This window comes from Chaetodon trifascialis, chromosome 14, assembly GCF_039877785.1.
Source record: "Chaetodon trifascialis isolate fChaTrf1 chromosome 14, fChaTrf1.hap1, whole genome shotgun sequence".
Classification (NCBI taxonomy): Eukaryota; Metazoa; Chordata; class Actinopteri; order Chaetodontiformes; family Chaetodontidae; genus Chaetodon; species Chaetodon trifascialis.
Window position 1 is genome coordinate 11,497,822 of NC_092069.1, and position 21,475 is coordinate 11,519,296.

Sequence of the window (21,475 nt, forward strand, 5' to 3'; positions counted from 1 at the left end):
TGCTGCTTTTGTAGAACTCCAGAGATTTTAACCTCAGCTGATCAGTAATGATGATGCTGAAGTGACAGGTTCAAATCCTGTCCTGGCTTTATGATTTAGTCAGTGCGATCTGAGTAATTAAAAGTGCAACTTGAATGGGTGGAATAAAATCATTTTTGAAAATAGTTCTAGTCCCTTTAGGGAAGTTATTACATAGCAGTGTCTCTCACACCCGACTTCTGTGGGTCTATGTCAGTAGCTGATATATTGGCTGATATTAGCATCACAGATATATCAGTATCAGCCAATAGCTGAGTGGGGGTGTGGCTGCTTGGGCTCCAGCCCCGAATGTTTTCTGAAAATCCCTGAATCTTTAGGCGTTAGGGAAGCATTTTTGTAGAAATGTCTTCAAAAGTCAGTGTTCCTGACATGGCTTATTTCCATGGTTAAAATTCACCTTGTGATGTATCTTCTTTCCCTCACCAGGCAGGGAGGGCCAGCATGCATCCTTCAGTGATCCTCACGCTCCACAGACTGTCTCTCGGACCTCCTCCCAGGGCAAAGTCAACCCCTACTCTGTGATTGACATCACTCCTCTCCAACTGCAGCAGCTTGAGCAGCAGCACGGACCCTCCTCTTCCGCCTCCTCACCGACGGAGCCCAAAGAACGAGAGGGAGAAGGACAGGATACTCACACCAGCTCCTCTGGTATCACTTCAGGATACTCGGTCCCAGTGCCCTGTGGCTATGCAACCCCCTCTGGTGTGCCGCTCATCACACCAACTTACACCACACCCGTCATCATTCGCCACCTCTCCATGGATGAAGACGGTAAAGTAGAGCCTGTCACAGTGGGAAAGTCTGAGAATACTTCTCTAAACAATGAAAGTAATAATGATAATAATGAGGTAGAACAGATGTTCGCCAGTCTCTATGTCAACTGAAACTTCTCTGATTATTCTTTACTTTGAGTGAAATTCTTCTCTCTCACTGCACTCAGACCGAGAGATACAAGGCTATGACACGTCAGTGCAGTCTCAGCTACTTCTGTCCTCTGTCCTTTTCCCTCTCTCTTGTTTTTCCTAAAGCCTTGCCACAAGGAAGTAGGGACTAAATTTAGCCCTCCCCAAAGATCTGCGTTGGCTGTGAGGATTTTCCGGTTTCCCTAAAATCTAGCAGTAGCTGAGTCCAAGTCAGTGGCCTGGCACGCCGAGGAGTCTGATTACACTGTAATTACCTTACGGAGGTTACGCCAGAGTGAACTACTCAGATGCTTTAGCAAAAGAGTTTGGAAAGCCATAGATGTGTGTGATGAGGTCAAGAATCCTTCACACTTGATGCAGTGTTTCTTCATTTTGAGAGGTCCTCAGGTCATGAAAGACAGAACACAACAAGGACATTTTACTACTCTTATCACTTTTGATTGACATGTTCCAAGAAAAATGCAAAGTCTATCGTTTTGTGGACCTTTAAATCAGGTAGATGTGTCAAGCGAATTTTATGGAAAGACACTTCCAAGAGAATATCATCTTTTCTAAATCACACTGCAGGTAATCTAGGAGATAAGGAATCATCAGTGCCACCTGGTGGCAAATGAAAAAACCTTCAGAGTTTTAAAATCTTGGAATTCAGAGGTTTTTTGGAGTTTCTTGAAGTGCAGTGTGCTAATTTATAAAACAAGCATACTGATAAAGTGTATTTTATTCTAAAAAAAATTATTTTAGCATATGTAACACTCTCTCTACAATAGTATGCTATGCTCAGATTTACATCCCAGCTTTTGCACTTGGATCATGAGAACTGTGGTCACAGGCAGGAAAACGTATGGTGTTGTAGGTTTTCTGTGTGTAATGTTTTCTCCCTTTCCTCCTTCAGTCAATGTGGTTGGAACTGGCAGCACCTCAGTTGACAGGTTTGTGGCACACTACACAAATGTTCAGCACAATTTGTAGTTTCTGATAGTTGCCAATATGTTATAAATGACTGCCGTCCTCTTGTCATTGGTATCATGTAGATTTATAGAATTATTTATTGGTTTTCTGACAGTATACTTACAATGAAAATAAGTATGTGTAGAGTTATAATTTTGTTTGCTTGCATGTTTTTTCCAGTGTTTTCAGTGAAGACTATCCACCTATCAGAGAAGAGGATGCTTTGGCTAAATGGGCGTCAGATCCTGCCAACACCGCTTGGATGGAAAGTGAGGAATGATGTCGACCACAATTGCACAACTGATAGAGATACATGTGTAATTTCCATAGAAATAGTACTGTTGTTTGAGTTCCCTGTCCTTGCATGCCTTCAGGGTGCTATTATCTTTTTTTTTTCTTCTTTCTTTGGACGCTGCTGGATTCCCAGACACTTCCTTCCCCGTTCTTTTGAGGAAGCAGACCCTTGCCTGTGCTTTTCTTTTAGATCTCCCCCACATTGCATCCTGTATGTTGTGTGAATGACCCGAGCTATGTGATGTGAGGAATCATGCATTAATTATTGTGAACGCGTGCTTTAGATCCAGATGAGGTGATTTACGATGACGTGCCCAGAGAGAACTCTGACTCCAACACAGGTCTGTGAAATTGAACTTTCATTCCTACATTTCGCACATTCAGTTTTTCAGTTCCTGTCTGCCGCCTTAAGCCTGTCAGCGCTGCTTACTTTCGCTTCTACCGTCCTACTGTTGTGTTTATCTGCATATACCCCACAAATTGCACTGTAGGCCCTGTGTTTTTTATTTTTGTGCTGTTTTTTCCACGCAGATCCAGATGAGATGATCTATGACGACGTGGAACTCGGCGAGGAGGGTGGCTGCAACAGCTCCCTCGACAACGGCTGGAGCTCCAGCGAGTTTGAAAGCTATGATGAGGCCAGTGATGGGGAGGGTCGCCCTGAGAACGGCCTGCCCCACGCCTTCATGAGGGGAAAGCCACCGCAGAGGAAAACCCATGTGTGTATATCAGTCAACCTCCCATTTCTCTGTTAGCATCACAGCCAACAAACAAGTCTTATGTCCCTATGCTGTACATCTGTAGGTGGGCGAGGACAGCAGTGGACAAAGCAGGGACTCATTTTGTAAATGTTGAATTGAGTAAGAGGGCTTGTGCTTTCTGTTCTACCCTCCACAGGCCCACTTTGACATAAATCTTGACGCTGGAGGTCATGTGTTTGTTTATATGAAGTTGTAATTTCTAGGTTGAAACAAATCCTCTGACTGTGCTTATTATTAATCTTTGGTCAAATTATTTATGGATCGAGATTTCAATAACAATCAGTCGATTTGTGCATATCATGTGGATTCAACAGTTCATCTGCTTCAGCAGAGCTGAGAGAGATCAGTCTGGCTTTCACTCAGTTTGCTTTATTTTGTAATGTTTTGGCTTATGGTTTTGAGAATACAGCTTCACTTTGTTTCCAGTTTACCACGGTCAGAATTTAATGATTGCTTCAAGCAAAAGAAAAAAAAGAAAGAAATTGAAATTTCATTAAATGCCAATCACCTTTGAAATCAGTGGATGAAAACTGCCCCCAATAACTGGAAAGCTGTTTTATTCCAATCTTATTCAGTATTTTGTACATTTTAAGGTTTGAGCTTATAAATATGTATTTATACATGAATGAAACTACTAAGGAAACAACTATTGTGTGAAACTGTCACTGTTATCATTATATTTCAGTCAAATCAGACCCTAGTGATTCAACCTAGGTATTAATTTTCCGGTATGTTGTGCATGTGCATTTTGCCACATTTCAGTGGCCTCCAAAAAGGAATAAAAGACACCCCCCGCTGGAAAAGTTTAAACGTTTTAAGAGGTTAAGCAAAGGGAAATATTTGGAGGAGGATAGAAACACGCGCATCAAAACTGAAGCGACCTTGCTGTGACTCTAAGGTGCAAGTTCATTCCAAAACCATTGCCAGTAACACCTGCTTTGCTTTTGTTTAGCTCTCTCAAGATCTGACACGCTTGAAAGAACACTATGAGAAAAAGATGAAAGATCTAATGGCAAATACAGTGGGAACGGTAGAGCTGCAGCAGCTAAAACAGAAACACGAGCACAAGGTAAACTACCTGAGGCTCACCTCACCTGTCTGTGCTAGACAAAGTAGTCCCAAGCCTTTACTCTCAGTCAAGCTAACCACTCTGGGCGTCTGTCACTGGCTCGGTACCCTCATCCTGCTCTGATGTGAATGACTTGTGGTGGTGGTGGTGGTACTGGTGATGGGTTTGCATTCAGTTCATTTGCCACCCTGTCCGCTGCTCTGACCTGTCTCTTTATATGTTTATGTGTAGGAAGCTGTTAAGCTTAGCATATATTCTTGAGTAAATTCAACAGTAAACTGAGACACCAGCAATTGAGTTTTAATTTGATGGGCAGTAACCATTGATTTAAGATTTAAGACTGTAGCATATTGCAACAGAGATCGTGGCACGTGCAGCATCTATTATAACGTCAATCAGTCGTTTTGTATGTACAGTAAGCGCTGTGTTGCTTTGAGCTGATGTCCCAGTTACTGTGTCAGTCCCCGGTCATCTTTGCACCCCTGTGTTACATCATCTGAGTTTATCTTCCTCCCTCCTCTAACACTGCTCCTGTCCTGCTCAGCTCATTTCAGAGGCTTTTTAACCATAGGATTAGACAATGTGAACTAAACCTTACCTTGAATTGAAATTCTCAGCTGTGGAAAAAAATGACTGTGTGTTGCTTTTGCTCTGCAGTTAATGGTGTGTTTTGTCTCATCAAAGATGCAAAAGCTGGTGAAGGCAGCAAAGGAAGGGACCAAAGATGGGCTTGAGAAAACCAAAGCTGCAGTGAAGAAGGGACGCTCTTTCATCAAGACCAAGTCATTCTGTCACGGTACGTATGTAATCCTTAAAGACTGTTTGCCTCCATTAAAAGCAATCCCCCCCCCCATGATGCTGAAGTTTAATTGCTTAAGTGCTTTTCTTGCTCACCCTTCTGAATCTTTTAGAGAGGAAATCAGCCTGTTTTGAGGATGAAGAGTCAGAACTCTTCATTGAGGTGGACTGTTTCAATGTTGAGCCAGTACTGTGTCCAGCACCAGAGGGTCTTTCACAGCAACAGGTGATGAACTTCCCCTCAACTTTTATCCCAATTTATGGAAGTCTGCTGTTAAAGAGAACATGCCGCCTGTCTGAAGACCAATGATTTGTTATTTTTTCCTCTACAGCTGGTGAGAAGATGTATATTGGGGTCTATATTGGAGAATGAGAAGAACTATCTTGATGCACTGAAGAGGATATTAGAGGTATGCATGTATGCCTGCAGTGATTGCCAAACCCTCTTTGAAGTGTTTGTTATTACAGTCCAGACTGTCTGCTTTATCAGCAATATGAGAAGCCCCTGTCCCAGATTGAGCCGAGGCTGCTGAGCGACAGGAAACTGAAGATGACCTTCTATCGTGTGCGTGAGATCCTGCAGTGCCACTTCCTGTTCCAGATCGCCCTGGCGAGCCGTGTGGCCGAGTGGGACAGCCTGGAGATGATTGGGGATGTCTTTGTGGCATCGGTAAGCTGTAATTTTAAAGCCTTTTTACACAAACTGCACCAATATATTAAACACAAGTCTACATTAGCTGTGATACCCCTGAATTCCCAGAATCCAACTGTTTTTAATCAGTTTGAAATTTATGGCATTTATGATTATTTGGATGCCGCACAGCTGGACCGCTCCCCTCATTTCTGTCTTAACCTCATGACAAAGTCACTTGTATCATGCAGATACAGAAGGCTGCGCTCTGTCCTCTTCGAGTATATACTCCCCTCTCAGCGTGGCAACTCGTAGGCAAGGATCATCAAAAGACCTCATCTGTGACAGTCTTGCTCGTTGCTTCACTTCCTTTTTGTGCGTGTGGAAATCGACCCTTGGCATGACATCAAAGGAGCAGAGAGACTCTTCTGAAGGCTGCTCACTGCCCTCTCTCACCTCACACTTCTCATCCCACCATTAAACAACATGCAAAGATCTTATTTTGGAACGGAATATTCTCTATTCCTTAGTGTATATTTATAATAATATAAAATAATATAGTCATGTTTAGACTTTCAACATTTGAAGTTATTTCTTTCTCTTCTTGTTCAATCTGTCAAATTAAAAGAAAAACGCCGGGGTACAAGGCTCATTCAGTGTGAAGCTGACCGTGCATATGAATAAAATCAAGGGACCTCAACAAAGCTTGGATATTTTGAGAGTATTGGTATTATTCATCTTCCAAAAAAGGCCCAAAGCCCATAGTGTGACTCCAGTCTCTGCTCTGGTGATGACTGACAGAGAAGTTTGAACTAAAGAGGTATAGTCTCATCTGCTGCCATCCGACTGTTCAACTGACAGCACTGTCAGCAGCCCAGCAGGAACGACGCTTTGTGGTGCACTTAATAAAGTAATAATGGAAATCTGATGTCACATCACAGATGACAAAGAAATGCATTAAAATGGGAGTCTTATGCCTGAAACCTGACTACATAATGCTTGTCAATCACAAGGATCCGCCCCTCAGGATGAAGCTGATCGATTTCAGTCCGACCCGTCCAGTGAGCACAGTGAAGGTTGGGATGAACATACAGCCTCGTGCACACAGGGCTCCAGAGGTGATCTTGGGCCTCCTCTGATCTGAAACTGGTATGTGGGGAATGCGATGCATCATGGCATTCCTGCACTTTGGCACCAAGGTCTTCCCTAATCACTGTACTTATGACTGGATGAAAACGTTGCATCTGCTGGGTCAGCCAGAGGACCACATGCTGAGTGCTGGAATAAAAACTGCAGTATTTCAGCACTGACGAAGGCTCTAGCACTCCAGGATGGACACTGAAGCAAAGAAGGAGGACAAGGAAGGAAGCAACAGGTGTCTACCGCCCACTTTGGCGTGGAGGTTTTCTACTCTGCCAGGAATTTGGACAATGCAGTACAGACCTACCCAGAGAAAAGAGACGCTGTTGAGAATGAAGATAGGATGGCTTGTCTAGACCTCCTGAAATCGTGCCTACATCTGGATGCTGGAATGAGATCGTTTCCATCCTAACCGACTTTTGGCCAAGTCCAACTCTTCAAGGTATTTGACACAGATCAAAGGACGGCAAAGCATTCTGTGATCATGTCAGACCGCTTTGCACAAAGGGGCTATGAACAAAAAATGTACAGGAAGCTTCCAAAACTGATCTTTAGATTTGAACTCTTTAAGAAAAACAAAGGCAATCTTCAGGACCAGAGCAGGTGTAGTTTGTCTCAGGATGTAGCTCTCCAGTGAATCCAAAAAATCAGATAACACACTCAAACTGGAATCTCATCAAAAGTGACCCTCAGGAATCTGAGGATATTTTTCTGGCCCCTCCTGAGATCAGTTTCAAGAGGGCCCCTGCGTTACAGGATATTGTAGTACCAAGCCGCCTCCCTGTTCTTTGACCATCAAAGATTTCTTACAAATGTGCCATTTGTAACCATCATGCTAACAGAAAAGAGTGTAAGCGATTCAGTGACTTTAAGACTCATGAGGTGAATGACATCAAAACATTTATTACCTGTGACACCACGTCTGGTGTGTGCTGTCTATCTTGCACCTGCGGTAAACAGCCGGACAGAGAGATGATCAAAAGACAGAGTCCCGGAGCATACAGTAAGTGTACCATCAGAAAAGTGAACTTGGACTCCCCCTGTGACTGAGCTCTTTCATAGGTGGTGTGATAGTAATCCAGGCAGCCTTATGGTTGAAACGTTTTATGTATACCACATGCAGGCCGCAGTATACTCAGGACTGAATGGAGAGATTTAGTCCTTTTTTGTCATTGTACTGATGCATGAGGTCTGGTGTCTATGGGTTTCTTCTCTCTGTATATGTTGCACAGCCATCTAGTGGACATACTTTGTCACCTGCGTACTCTTCTTCCTCTGCTCAGCATTTGCAGTTATTGTGTTTGTACTAAATGGGAAACCGTGTGCTGAGGGCTGCACCCTGACGAAGGCTGTTTGTGCAGCTATGTGTGGATTGTTACTCAGCTCGTTTTTATTGTCTATGCTTTTAAGAATTTCACCATGAAACAGCTGTTTGAATGAAGGTTTTTAACTCTTTGCCAGAAGAACGTCGGATCCTTCTTTTTGAAAGACAAAGGAGGGTTCAATTTTCAATTTCAATTTTATTTGTTTAGCCTTTTTTCGCAGGTGCTGTGCAAACAGTGACCAAATGTTAAGGGTGAAGGTCCATTCAAAAGGCTCAAATTTGAAATCTCTACACCTTTTGTGTGAGGAAATTTAATTATAATGATACTGAAGCCATTGTTTCATACTTCACATACCAAAGGAACTAATCCCATCAGCTTGTGAGTTGAGGCTTTCCATGTCATGATAAGGTAGTCATGCTGAAGGCCCATGTTATCTGTTACCATTACTTTTCCAACATTGTGCACACACTGATACATCCCTGTACAGTTCACTCTTCTTCTTTGGATATTCCAGTTCGAACATGTAGCTAGAAAAACACAACAAGCAGAGGTTCGTGTGTTTGGTGAGCAGGTACACTGGAGCTGCAGGCAAGTGGAGGAGTAGTGGGTGGAGAAAGGGGGGGGGGGGGGGGACTGTTTGCATAGTGATAGATCCATGTGTACTAAATAAAGACAAAGGCGTAGAGTCACACATCTAAGCCATTCAAAGGAATGAAAATATTTTCCCACAGAAAATACTGCTAAATGTGTCATTTTGATGAACTTTAAATCATCTGTGTTTCTCAACAGTTTTCAAAGTCCATGGTGCTGGATGCCTACAGTGAGTATGTGAACAACTTCAGCACCGCAATGGCAGTGGTTAGGAAGACGTGCGCCTCTAAACCTGGCTTCCTGGAATTCCTCAAGGTTTGAGAAAATCACACATGCAGTTTTAAACTAACACACGAACTACAGTGTAGTTTATAAACAGTGTCATTAATAAGGATCTTATGCAAAAACATCATTTTTATTTGTTTGCATTTATAGACAGAGAGGCCTTTTAGCTAGATGTTTTCAGCTTTCGTTAAGTGAAATTCTTGCTGTTCAGCTGCCTGTTGACAGTAAAGACCACTAATCACATTAAGTACAAGACAGGAATGAATGAATTGCTTTTAGTCTCCTCTATCACTTGCAACTTCAGCCTGCTTCCTCTGCACTGAAGTCACACATCTTCTTACCCCCAGCATCGCCAGGAGACCAGCAGTGACCGAATGACTTTGTATGGCCTGATGATGAAACCTATCCAGAGATTCCCACAGTTCATTCTGCTCCTTCAGGTATAAAAAGCAGCTTTACAGTAAACTCAATATACAGGCAGACAACTGTTGTATGCATTTTCACCAGCAGAGGGAGCACCGTACACGTAGATCAAGGCACTTTGTTTTTCAAAGTTCTTACCTTCAGGGGAGGAGAGGGAAATGCTCTGAGGGGAGATGGTTTCCACAGATCTCTTTTAATCCTGCCCTGGTATATTTACTTTTCCTGTGTCTCTTGGAGAAAAGCTCAGACATAATATGGGACAATGGGTTGATTTTTTTATTATAAACATGTATAACTGCAGCGTAATGACTGCAAATAACAATCACAGTAACTTAAGTGGTCATGTTACCCGGAGAGTGTAATTGCATAGATGTTATTATTAAATCCTCATCATTCATGAATACTTTGTAAATGTATGGAGTAGGAGAGAGCATGCTTTCATGAACAAGGACGTTATTGTGCAGATTTAGAGAGAGTTGTTCAGGTGCAGGTTTATCTATTCTATGAATTAAACTGTTAAAAAACACAGAGAGATTGGTCCTGAGTATGGTTAGTCAACACATGACTCTCTGACGTCTGACTTCTCTGCATCCTCATCAGGACATGCTGAAGAACACACCAGTGGGCCATGCAGACCGTCTGCCTCTGCAGATGGCCCTGACCGAACTGGAGACACTGGCAGAAAAGCTCAACGAAAAGAAGAGGGAAGCTGACCAGCGCTGTGAGATCCGTCACATTGCAAAGGCCATGAATGAACGCTACCTCAACAAGGTCTGCCCACCGCTCAGTGTGCATGCACTGGCATGCATGTTTGTTGTTTGGATCACACAGTAAGATGCTGTAGCCGGCGCTTGGTGGAGTCCAGTTTTTTTATGTCCTGATTGAGGAAGTGGTTAGAGTTGATGATGTACTCATTGCTCAGTCAGTGTGCAAATATTTGCCTGATGTTTGATTCTTTCAGCATATGCTGACATTTCTGTCTGTCCCGGTGTGGGCGGCCATCAGGCACTCAATCTTCACATTTTCTCAAGTATTCTCTAGCCTGAAAAGCATATATTTGGCGCATGTGCACAAACAGCAGCTTTCACCATGGTGTAATTATTTGTCTATCTGCAGCCACCCACTCTGGCATCTGTGTAGAAACATGTGTTTACAGGATTCCTACACGGGGCAGAGGAGTTTTGTTCCTCAAAGCCTTTAACTGCACAGAGTCATGGTGATAGCTATGTATTATCTGCTGTTGCCCAAAGTGGATGCTTTTCCAGTAGAGAGCAACAGGAAATATGGGGGAAGGAAGAGCGTGATGACACAAGACAGAGGTTCCTCACCAGATTCAACTTTGGGAGTTGAATGCTCCATGATCCAACAGTATCAGCTGAAATGCATCAGCATTGTTTTTTCGTGTAAGACACAAATGTGCGGTCACATGGTATCACTCTGACTTTTCATCCCTGTCCCTTAGCTTCTGAGTAATGGCAGCCGCTACCTGATCCGTTCAGACGACATGGTGGAGACGGTCTACAACGAGCGTGGTGAAATCATTAAAACCAAGGAGAGGCGCCTCTTCCTGCTAAATGACGTTCTCATGTGTGCCACGCCCAATATCCGGTAAGAGTGACCACAAACCAGACCTGTTCTTTATCTCCCCTTTAATTTGCACCTTCCCCTGTCCTTGGGTGCAATATCCTATAATCTCTTAACCACTCTACAAGTTTAGAAAGTAATTCTTGTGTGTATATTTTTGTTGTGATCTTAAACGTAAAGTTGACTTTGTCTACTGTAAGTTAAATGCAAACAGGATTTCCTGCTAGTAAAACCCTTAAAGTGATCTAAACTGAAATGAAACTCTCATATGTAGAGAAAGATGATAAATTCAGTATGTAAACAGTGTCCTTGGGGGGACCCACATATACCCACTGTGGCTTGCTATTTAGCCAAGAGTGATGGAGAGCCCCCATTCCTGGGCTTTTCAGCTTCTCTCCTATAATTGTAACAAGTTGGTCGCCACGCCGCCTCAGGGAAACATGCACTGACTGAATGACATTTACAAACATGGCATCCACAGGCCTCCTGCACTACCTTCCACACAGTGCTGTAGATACATTTATTCTCCACGAACTAGCCGTTAGCAGCATGAACCAGAGCCACTCTGTCACATAACCTTCATCTCCTTCTGCTCTGTTCAGATGTCAGGATGGCAGTGGGAGTGGGAGTGGTAACGCCCCACTCGACCAGAAGTTCCTTCTTAAGTGGAGCGTGCCTCTGAGCTTCGTGGAAGTGTTAGAGTTTGGATCCAGCGAGGACATGGCTGACAGCAGCCACTACCCCACAGCCCACTCTGGGGAGAAGGTGGTCATCAATGCTAAGCCAAGTATGAACCACAGACGCACATTCTGTCATATTGAATCAGCAGTCCGTCTGTCCGTCCGTCTGTCTGTCTGTCCGTCCGTCTGTCTGTCTGTCTGTCTGTCTGTCTGTCTGTCTGTCTGTCTGTCTGTCTGTGGAGGAGGCTGTCAGTCTCTCTCTAAAGTAGGCCCAGAAGTTCAGGCTGAAAAGAGAAATTAGCTGAGTTACTACAGAGCGCGAAGTAGTTAAGGATATTTTATGACGTCATGTCCCTTTAAAAAAATAATAAGTAAAGTTCTCGTACATAATCCTCAACTTGAATAAAGTCATTCATCAGTTTAAATTAGTCTTTTTTATTATTATTAAATCAACTTTCTTTTAGAATATAACAGTTTCGTCAGCATAAAAACATGCAGGCTGCAGGCTAATCCAACAGAGATGTAAAACAATGATGGAGTAATAATTGTGTCCTTTGGCTGATTGATGCTGGACCGCCCTGTTTAAACAGGTGTGTGCTTCGCTTTGTGCGTGCTCAGTGGGAGATCAAACAGGTTTCTGACTAGAGTGCAAATGTTGTTCTTGAAATGATAAATGGCAACAAATATGGACTGAGGACTGTTTCATCAGATGTTGTGAATTATGGAAATGAACATCTATCTCTTTTCAATGAATTTTAACATTTGGACTTTGCAACGCTCTGAGTTGAGTGAGATGATGGAGTTATTGGAAACTGGATCACACAAGTCGGAAACAATCCCACGCAGTCGCTGCTGGAATTTAATTCTGCAAATAGTATGAAACTATTTATATTGGTGTTTATCTGCCACTATGCAGAAATACCATGGTTTAATAGAGGAAAGACAAAAAGCTGTGCAGCATTCGAGTGTTGATTTAGATTTCCAGTGTCAATAAATGAAGCTTGAAACTACTCTAATGAATCTGTTCGGCACAGACCGTTCTCTAGTTGTCTCCTACATTACGAATACATACCATAAATAGATTTTTTTCGGACAGTTCTAAAATGGTGTCAGCCCTGCACCGACCATCCAGCCACCCAATCTGCTTTTTCCTTCTGCAGTCCTCTGGTCTGCTGGCTGCCGAGTCCAGTGATTTCAGTCTTTCCACTGGGTTCTCCCCTGTCGCAGACAGCTGCTCAGCCACTTTAAAAGGCCCAGATCAGACAAACAAGAGGCGTACTGAGAGTGTATGTTTTTGTGGTCACAGCGCTGCAGTTTTTATTCTAGGATTTCTGTTGGTGTGTGTGTGTGTTTGTGCCGAGGTAATGGTAGTGCACATTGCTGTGCTGGTGAGTACTTTGATACTGTATTATCTCTGGTCTGTCCAAAGTTGTATGTATTCGAGCTGAGTTCAAAGGCTCACTCTTTCAGTTAGCATGCTGGAATCACTACCACTGAAGTACACACTGCACGCTATAGCTCACTCTCTCTCACCCTCAATCTCTCCCTCTGCCTCTAATCTCACGTCTGTAATACAGTTACATAATGTGCAGTCTTTTGCAGCCAGGTGTCACAGTGTCACATTTATGTTTCATAAATCCCTCACGTGTTGTAGTGTGCAGGCCACCCACCGTCTTTGATTATTATGCTTGTGCACAGGGTAGAATGACAACAACGGAAAATGAAATGAGACGATGCTCAGGCTACTGTAGTTGTCCCCCTGCTAAGTGAGGTTGATGTGCAGATGGCAGCATGGGAAGGAGATGGTCCATATGGAGCTCTTCTGTATACACACACGCACACCCTGCTGCCGCCCCACCTCATCCTCTTATGCTGAAAATATCGGCACCTCCACTCCCTTTTTATCTGTCCTTATACCATTTTCCCTTTACCTCCACTTGTGCCACATTTGGCGTGCTCTTCATTGCACCCAGCTCCTGCCAGGAGCCTCTGTGAAAAGTGTATGTCACAGATGGCACAGACAGACCTGAGTAACATCTGCTCTGACTGTAGGGTTTTTCCTTGAGATGCAGCTGACAAACAGGTTAACGGCCTCATCTTAACCTGATGTGATGATGCAAGTGTATGTGCGCTCTCCATAATGGCCCGAGGAACGCCATGTGGGCCTCAAATGCATTGTTTTGTTTTTTTACAAATAGTAGTTCATCGAATTTGATGTTGTGGACGTTGATTGTGGGATCACGTGTCAATGCATAGAACCATTAGTTCCCTTCACAGGACTGAATTACATTGTTAGTCGGTGAAGACTTGCTCTGATTTAGTCACTTCCAAACCAACTTCAGCTCAGTGTGTGTGTGTGTGTGTGTGTGTGCGCGCATACAAACGTGTGCATTGTCCAGGAACTTTTAACAAGTGGAAACAATTGTTTCTCAGTCCACTGTGTTCAGCCAAAAGCCGCTCGGTGACCAGCCTGCAAGAAGGCAGTGAAAAGACTCTCCAGCGTATGATGTCACCTCTTTGCGTGTCTCTCTGCTTAGTTCATCTCCTCTCTGCTCTGCATAGCAATCAGGCCACCGTGCAGACTGGTCATTTCAAGCTACACTCCTGCTTTTTACAGTCAGTATGTACGGTAATTTGTAGATATATTGTTTGATTTTAGGAAGTGTGTAATTGCGGCCATGACTGGCATGATTGCTGTGATGCTTCCAGGCCTGTTTTGTTAGAAAACTTGTGGCATTTGGCACTCTCACAAAGAGCCATTCAGGAAATTGGGCCTGGGTTGAAATGGGTTACACAGTGCCCGTCTTGTCTGTGGGAACGATCAATTCGGTGATGGTAGAATTGTATTTTTTTAGCGTCTTATTATTTTCGGCTATTAAGTGCAGATTAATATACAGGGAAAGATGGTATAAAGCTCTGACTTTTAGATTTTTCTGATGACATCGACAACATGTAGTACAATTACCTTTCCGTTATTAAACAATGCCAATATTAAAGGTGTGCTATGCAGTAATTGTCAGTTCCATTTGTCGTAATGGAAAAGCTGATAAGTTACTTCAGCAAGCTAACTGCCAGCACCTACCTGTCAAGCAGAAAACAGACCAACCCCACATTGCTCTTCATACAGGCTGAGGGCAGGATGTGTGAGTCAATCCATTGTTTTTTTAGGAAAATCCTACTTCTTGTACCTGTAAGTAATAACGCAGCACTCTATTATATAACACTGGCTGTAAATGGACTGTGTCTTCTCACATGACACGCCACAGAGTGAGCACGAGAGGTTTATTCAGCATTTCTGCCCTGACCTGAATTCAACCCCCCGTGTATCAGCCTTTGCTGAGACAGACGAGCCATGAATCTTGCATACAGCTCCAGTCGAGAAGGCAGATAGTTGAAATGAACCAACACACGATCACAAAAGTGCACAACGCACTCCAACAATTCAGCTCTCGTTTGAACTTATTCATGGTTTAAGCAGATAAATATAACCCACATGTAGACGTTCTCTATTTGGCTATGATTTGATCCAGTGACATGAATGAAATGCAATGGGAGGTCACTGACCATGAAAACATCGGTGAAATCCAAAACCCGTCCACACAACTGTAGGCCCGCTGTGTTCTGTGTGAAGGGCTGCTCATGCATGTGTAAGGGCGACAAAGAATTTCTCAGTCTGCGAGCAGCCTCCTGTTTACAAACTCACACAGAGACATTTCAGAGTAATCCTCCCAGAGACCACCTACAAATGTGAATATTGGCAATGCACGAGCAGGGGTAAAGTTTCCCCTGAAAGTCCAGGCAAAGAGACCTGGAGAGGGCTGGAGTGGGTTGCCATGGAGCTGCAGCGCCAGAGTCAGGGGGGAGAGAAAGCAGAATGGCAGAACGAAACAAAGTCATCTTGGTGCCAAAGACTCAGATGCAGTTTAACCCTTTGTTCACAGACATACGCTCTGAGGAGTGTTTTCAGTTTGCCTCTCATTTGAGTCCCGTCCTTGTTAACTGAGCCATTTGATGAGATGACCTCAATAACTTTTCTGTTAAGCACTTGAGCCAACTGACAGGCATTCTCCCAAACTCTTCTTCATGATTATCTTTATAATTTTGTGCCTGTGTGTGTGTGTATGAAAGCGAGAGAGAGAGAGAGAGAGAGAGAGAGAGAGAGAGAGAGGCCAGCCAGACCTTTGATGAGTTACAGTATGAGGTTGTGTACACACAAAGCAGACCGTTGTTTCCTTTTAACACAGTAACCGCTCTCATCACATGGGATCATCAGGTTTGATACGTTGAGTGCAAAAATGATTAGAGGCAAATAAGAAACAGCATCCATGTTGCAGCGCACATACAGTAGGCACACAAGTGAAGAACAGATATATATGATTGGCCTATATGCTGAAATGCAAGAGCAAAACCAGTGTTTGTGCAGCCCCTGAAAGCTAACATTGGCTCCTGTGAACAAGCGGGCGCGCTGGTGAGAACCGCTGCCAAGTTTGCGGAGCTGTCACTGCTCCCTGTGGGAAACTGACTGATTGGCCCTTATTGATCTTTGTCCATGTTTGTCCAATTTAAACTGCTTCTCTCATCAGACTGGCCTCACTCGTTGCTGCTTGTATATCAGACTTTTAGGTCTCGGCTCGATTTCCTTGCTAGCCATCAGTTTTATGGGCTTTAAGTCTTTCCAGCCGACAAGGAAACCACTGTTCATATAATCTCACTGCTGTGTGAGTTAAAAATAGGGCTAAACCACGTTTTTTTAATACAAGTCAGTCTCAATTTTTCATTTTTGAGTAGCCGACACAGCTTCAGGGTGTCAAAATTGTCTTTTTAAAATATTTTACTTTTGTGTTTTCTGTGTAGACAAGCTGTACATGGGCCCGGGTCAGTTGTACCAAGATCTGCAGAACCTAATCCATGACCTCAGCCTGGTCAACCAGATCTCCAGCATGATTGGCAGCCTCAAAGGCAACTACCAGGTACTGTATGACTGCATTATACATGAGCGCTGAGCTACAGTCACATCAGCTGAACTCAGTACATTTCCAGCCTTCTTCGTCCATTGAGGGGAGTTTGATTAAAGCGTGTATGAAAATCACATTTCATCATATTTAATCCAATTTAATGTCAGTAATCATGTCTGAAAAGGAATCAGCATAATTTATGTATCTTAAAGTTGTAGTTATATATCTAACTAGTGTTTTTATGTGACTTTGACTAAAGTGAGACCTTAAAATGGTTTAACTGGCTGTTAATATTATTGGAAGCTCGACAGATGTTGGCACAGACCGATGTTCCTCCAGTGTACCTCAGTTTTAAAATCACATTCATGTGTTTCCCCTCAGATGTCCATAAGGGCTGGGCTGTTATGTAGACATATAATGTTTAAGCTGTGGAATGTGCCAGCGTGGCCAATTTGTCTCTTGGAGACTAGGAGTCTCTTAAGTCTTGATTTGCACCATTCAAGCCTGTCGTATCATGTGGCCACACACACGCACAAGCCGAGCTGTGCTGTCGGGATGGTGGTTTAGTTTGCAGAGCGCAGCACGAGTGTGTGAGGCTGTGTTTGTGCTGTGCTGGTAGGTCTTGTCAGAAGCAGAGTGGGAGGCAGAGGAACAGAGAAGCTCTCAGAGGGACATGTGTCCCAGAGATGGGGGGGGGTGGAGAGATTGATGGGGAAGGAAAGAAAGAAGCAGGGCCGAGAAGTTTGAGCTGTGCACTGCCAAGCATTTTCCTACACACTAAATTTCATAACCTAAATGATGCTGACAGCAAGCTAATAATAGATGTGCAGTGAACTAACTAAGGAAGTACACATTGAAAGGTCAAGATGTCCTTCAAATTCAAATGACAGTTAAAGGCCAAATTTATAGTATGCAAGAGTATTTATTAAAAAAAAAGTACATATAGAAATATGATATATATGTAATGGAAAGGAAATGTTCAGTTTTGGTAGTGACTGTAGTTGTAGTGATTATGTATGAATTACGTCCACCTATATAATGCAGTCTAATACAAAAACGTATCAGAAGCTCTCTTTCACACATTTCTCGAAGGTAGTACGTGCTACAGGACTCTTACACTGGATTGCTTTAAAGTGACTGGTTTTTGCATGTGTCACTAAATGGCAGTATAATTAGTAGAACTTCTAACTTAAATTATACTAATTAAACTAAATGAATGTGGTCTATTGAGGTTTAAATCCTCTTAAGTGCATTTCTTTCCATGTTCCTTCCATTCTTGTGCCCATCCCTGAAGCTTTCTTTCACCCACACTCACTTATTTTGTCCCATAATTTCATGGCTCTCTTCCTCCGTCTCGCCTTCCCTCCATTGTCCTTGTGTACAGAATGTAAACCCCACAGTGGCCCAGGACTGGGTATCAGGTCTCCAGAGGCTGATACTGAAGAAGGAGGAGGAGATCAGGGCTGCTGACCGGTGTAGGATCCAACTCCAGCTGCCTGGCAAACAAGACAAGTTTGTGTTTCACACACACACACTGTATATACACACATCTTTCGCTTTAATTGGTCCTTCATACAGACAGCACAGACCAACACAACAGTCTCCAGTCTCAGTCTGTGCCCCCCACCCTGGTTTTGTTTATCCTAGGTTTGTCTTTATCCCTTTTTACCCTGCCTTCTCCGTCTGTCCTCCCGGCCTCCTTGTATGCCTTCAGCTTTTGGAGAGAGTATTAGAGCACATTTGGATATTTGGATAAACAAGTTTTCTCCACCGCCTCTAATCTGAGGCATGAATCTCAGGGGAGGAAATGTGCATCAGTGTTTGCATCCAAAGGCTGCTCAGTGTTGCAGCTGTTGCTGAGCACGAATGCCCATGTCACACATTTACACACACTATTATAGTCTGCATGTGGTCCCCCATGGGTGCTTCTTGTTTGGGCTTTTTCACATTCTCCATCTCTCTTTCTGTCTGTCTCTCTCTCTCTCTCTCTCATCCCTGCTGCACTTAGCTGGTGATATAATCCACGGGTATGTTTGGAAGCACAGCTGTGCCTCTCTCATTCCTCCCCTGATCCCTCAGTCGCAAAACACAACACTTCCTACCAGCAGCCAGTGACAGGAGTGATGCATTTCAGACAAGACCCCACCGTGCACGCACACGCATGACAAATACACACACATACAGTCTACATGAGCTGCTGGTAGAAACAGTAATTGACATTGACTTCTACTGCACTTCTGTCACAGGCTGTCCTGTCAGTCAGCCCTGCAGAGGCAGACTGACGTGCCCCTTTGGCTGAGATTCAGACAGTTTTCATTTAACCCTGTTGGGTATTTTATTGTAAAAGATGCTCATGTGGACTGATGTGAATGCAAGAATATTCAGAAATGTTTGAGAAATGTTACTGCAAATCCAGGCTTTGGTTGCCAAAGCGTTGACACATCTCGCAGTGCATTAATCATTCAGTCCAATCTTGTTGAAGCCTCTCTGATGTTTGCTTCATGAACAACGGTTCTGTATTTGAACAATGTCATCAGAGGTGCAGCAGTGTGTTTCTATTCTGCTGAGTTTAAAAAAATGTAAATATGTAAAGTAGATTTAAGAGGACGTTGAGAGGCACTAAAGAGTCAGTTTAACACTTTGCCACAAAATATCCTCTGAAATGCATTGATTACATACTTGTGTTTTAGATGTAACAGCATTAAAGGTTAGAGTTTAACGTTCTTCCTCTCCATTGGCAGATCGGGTAAACCCACTTACTTCAGCGCAGTGTTCAATACTCTCAGCCCAGCCATCAAACAGTCATGGATCAGTAACTTGCAGATGGCCAAGCTGGCTCTAGGTACAGTACACGTTCTGCCTGTACACCTTCACTGTCTCTGCTGTGCAGTTGTTTTTCCATTTGTGTCTTTCATTCTGAAGTCAGATTTGTGGTTTAAAAACACTTACCACATACTGTACATTACTGAATCGAGTACTGTTTATGTGCCTTTTTACATCAGAGGAGGACAATCTGCAGGGCTGGTTCTTCGCAGAGGATGATGGGAATCAGATCAAAAAGCAGAAGCACCCTCTCTTGCTTCGACAAATGCCTGTTGTCATGTCAAAACTGCAGGAGTTCAAGGTGAGACGTTTCCCTACACCGTCACTTTCTCAACAGAAGGCAACAGGCAGATTTTTCAGGGCCGGTTAGCTCAGTTGGTTAGAGCGTGGTGCTAATAACGCCAAGGTCGCGGGTTCGATCCCCGTACGGGCCACAGTGCTTTTAGAGAGATTAAAGCACATGGTCAGTTGAGGTCAGCAATAGCATGTGAAATGCTATTTTGGTCTGTGTGAGTCTAACTATGTATCACACATGTCACACTCTTCCCTGTATGTCTCACAGCACTTACTGTGGTATGATGTCTGACCAACTCAAAGCCAAAACGAGAAACAGCCCTTTCCTGTGTGTATGTGAGGCTGGTTAGCTCACTTAGAGCGTGGTGCAAATAATACCACGGCTGTGGGTTGATCCACATATGGGCCTGTGCTCTCATTATAGCGCTGACATGTGACCAGCAGTTTGTTAAAATACCATAGATGTTGAGTGTCGTTACTCCACTGATTATTCTATGTGTCACCATCGAATAATACTGATATATTCATTCACTCATTTGTGGAAAGTTGGACTATATGAAACCGTGTTACATCTTCATTCATCACCAGGAGTCCCTTTCTAAACCTTGCCATCATCTATTACTCCTCAGGTTCTTATCGCACCAGACAGAACATTAAATATGACCTTGCTCGCTTTCACTCCTCTCAGCGCAGCAAGAATTGAGTACAAAATAACTTGTTTCTGTATGTACATATTTATATTGGCTGGATATGATGCTCATATGTGGAATGAGGTTTTTGAATGTGTTTGGGTTAGCGTCAAACTGTAAGAAAACTGTCACAATGAAAATCTGGTTTATATACAGTACAGTGTACCGTCTGAGTGTCCTTATCTCACTGTTTGTGTGTGTAACTCACATCACAATGCTAACATAGCGTGGTCCTAATAATGCCAAGGCCTACAGTTCGATCCCAGTATGGGACATGTGCTTTTATAAAGCCTGTAATCTATCACTGCTGGATGCTGTTATGTGGCACTGATGTGTGAAGTACAGATCACGTGGCCAGCAATGATTGCCTAACTGGTGCAATATACACTCTTATGTTTTACAAGTTGGCCGGTTAGCTCAGTTGGTTAGAGCGTGGTGCTAATAACGCCAAGGTCGCGGGATCGATCCCCGTACGGGCCATGTGATTTTGAGATCAAAAACTAGTACACTCATTAAGTAGTACTGAGTTAGGTTAGGTTAGGGTTAGTCTTGTAATTGATTTGAGCCGTGTTGTTGGACACTGCAAATGTCACTTCTTCCTCTTCTGCTGCAGGTGGAATGTGCTGTTCATAATCCAGAGCCCCACATCAACACGGAGAGCACAGCAGACACGCCCGTCGTGGGCCATGGCTGCGTCTGGGTGAGACAATTTTCCTACATTGTTCAGAAAAGAAGGGAGTTATCTTACATGAGAGCTTATTCCATGGTTTACAGTGGCTACCTACAGTAATGTGGGCTTCTCCCACCCAGAGCAGGTGGAAGACCACATTAATGGACCTCAATTCTGAAAATTCTGAAATCTGAGTCTTGGACAAGTGGCTTCATCAAGTGTTTATTGGCAAATGGCCTCGTGGTCTTCTTGTTTTCACCAGCTAAGACTATTTAAGACGAACCACTTCTGTCAATGAGTCTGACTCTTAGTTTTGGCAGAGAGCTGTTTTTGTCAGCAGAGCAGATGGTAAATTCTTGCTGTTTATTTATTAAAATGTCTAATGTCCCCTTGAGATTGACAATCAGGGTTTGAAAATTATTGCTTCAGTACTTAAGTTTTTCTCAAAATAAACAATGACTGCTCTAAGCACGGTAATCGCTGCTCATGCAGTGTTTTCGACCATCAGGGAAAACCTGGCGTCTGTTAAAGATATAAACATCACTCTGACTGC

General features: G+C 43.4%; 1 protein-coding gene and 2 non-coding genes across 4 annotated transcripts in view; all 3 read left to right on the forward strand.

The window, feature by feature from the left end:
* arhgef10 (Rho guanine nucleotide exchange factor (GEF) 10) overlaps nucleotides 1-21,475 on the forward strand; it is a 47,206-nt gene that overhangs the window by 11,981 nt on the left and 13,750 nt on the right. Inside the window, exons 4-23 of one of the 2 annotated variants that reach the window (XM_070979887.1) lie at nucleotides 466-810; nucleotides 1,855-1,891; nucleotides 2,091-2,179; nucleotides 2,489-2,545; nucleotides 2,736-2,923; nucleotides 3,918-4,034; nucleotides 4,719-4,830; nucleotides 4,946-5,058; nucleotides 5,165-5,242; nucleotides 5,323-5,502; nucleotides 8,718-8,834; nucleotides 9,152-9,244; nucleotides 9,828-9,998; nucleotides 10,690-10,835; nucleotides 11,414-11,598; nucleotides 16,346-16,461; nucleotides 17,831-17,958; nucleotides 19,188-19,288; nucleotides 19,449-19,570; nucleotides 20,866-20,952. In XM_070979887.1, coding sequence (XP_070835988.1) covers nucleotides 466-810; nucleotides 1,855-1,891; nucleotides 2,091-2,179; nucleotides 2,489-2,545; nucleotides 2,736-2,923; nucleotides 3,918-4,034; nucleotides 4,719-4,830; nucleotides 4,946-5,058; nucleotides 5,165-5,242; nucleotides 5,323-5,502; nucleotides 8,718-8,834; nucleotides 9,152-9,244; nucleotides 9,828-9,998; nucleotides 10,690-10,835; nucleotides 11,414-11,598; nucleotides 16,346-16,461; nucleotides 17,831-17,958; nucleotides 19,188-19,288; nucleotides 19,449-19,570; nucleotides 20,866-20,952 — 2,582 coding nt within the window. The remainder of the gene's footprint in view (nucleotides 1-465; nucleotides 811-1,854; nucleotides 1,892-2,090; nucleotides 2,180-2,488; nucleotides 2,546-2,735; nucleotides 2,924-3,917; nucleotides 4,035-4,718; nucleotides 4,831-4,945; nucleotides 5,059-5,164; nucleotides 5,243-5,322; nucleotides 5,503-8,717; nucleotides 8,835-9,151; nucleotides 9,245-9,827; nucleotides 9,999-10,689; nucleotides 10,836-11,413; nucleotides 11,599-16,345; nucleotides 16,462-17,830; nucleotides 17,959-19,187; nucleotides 19,289-19,448; nucleotides 19,571-20,865; nucleotides 20,953-21,475) is intronic. The other variant, XM_070979888.1, reaches the window with a different exon arrangement.
* Nucleotides 19,630-19,703, forward strand: trnai-aau (transfer RNA isoleucine (anticodon AAU)). Its single transcript has one exon. It is a non-coding gene; the product is annotated as a tRNA-Ile (tRNA).
* On the forward strand, nucleotides 20,659-20,732 carry trnai-aau (transfer RNA isoleucine (anticodon AAU)). The gene has a single exon. It is a non-coding gene; the product is annotated as a tRNA-Ile (tRNA).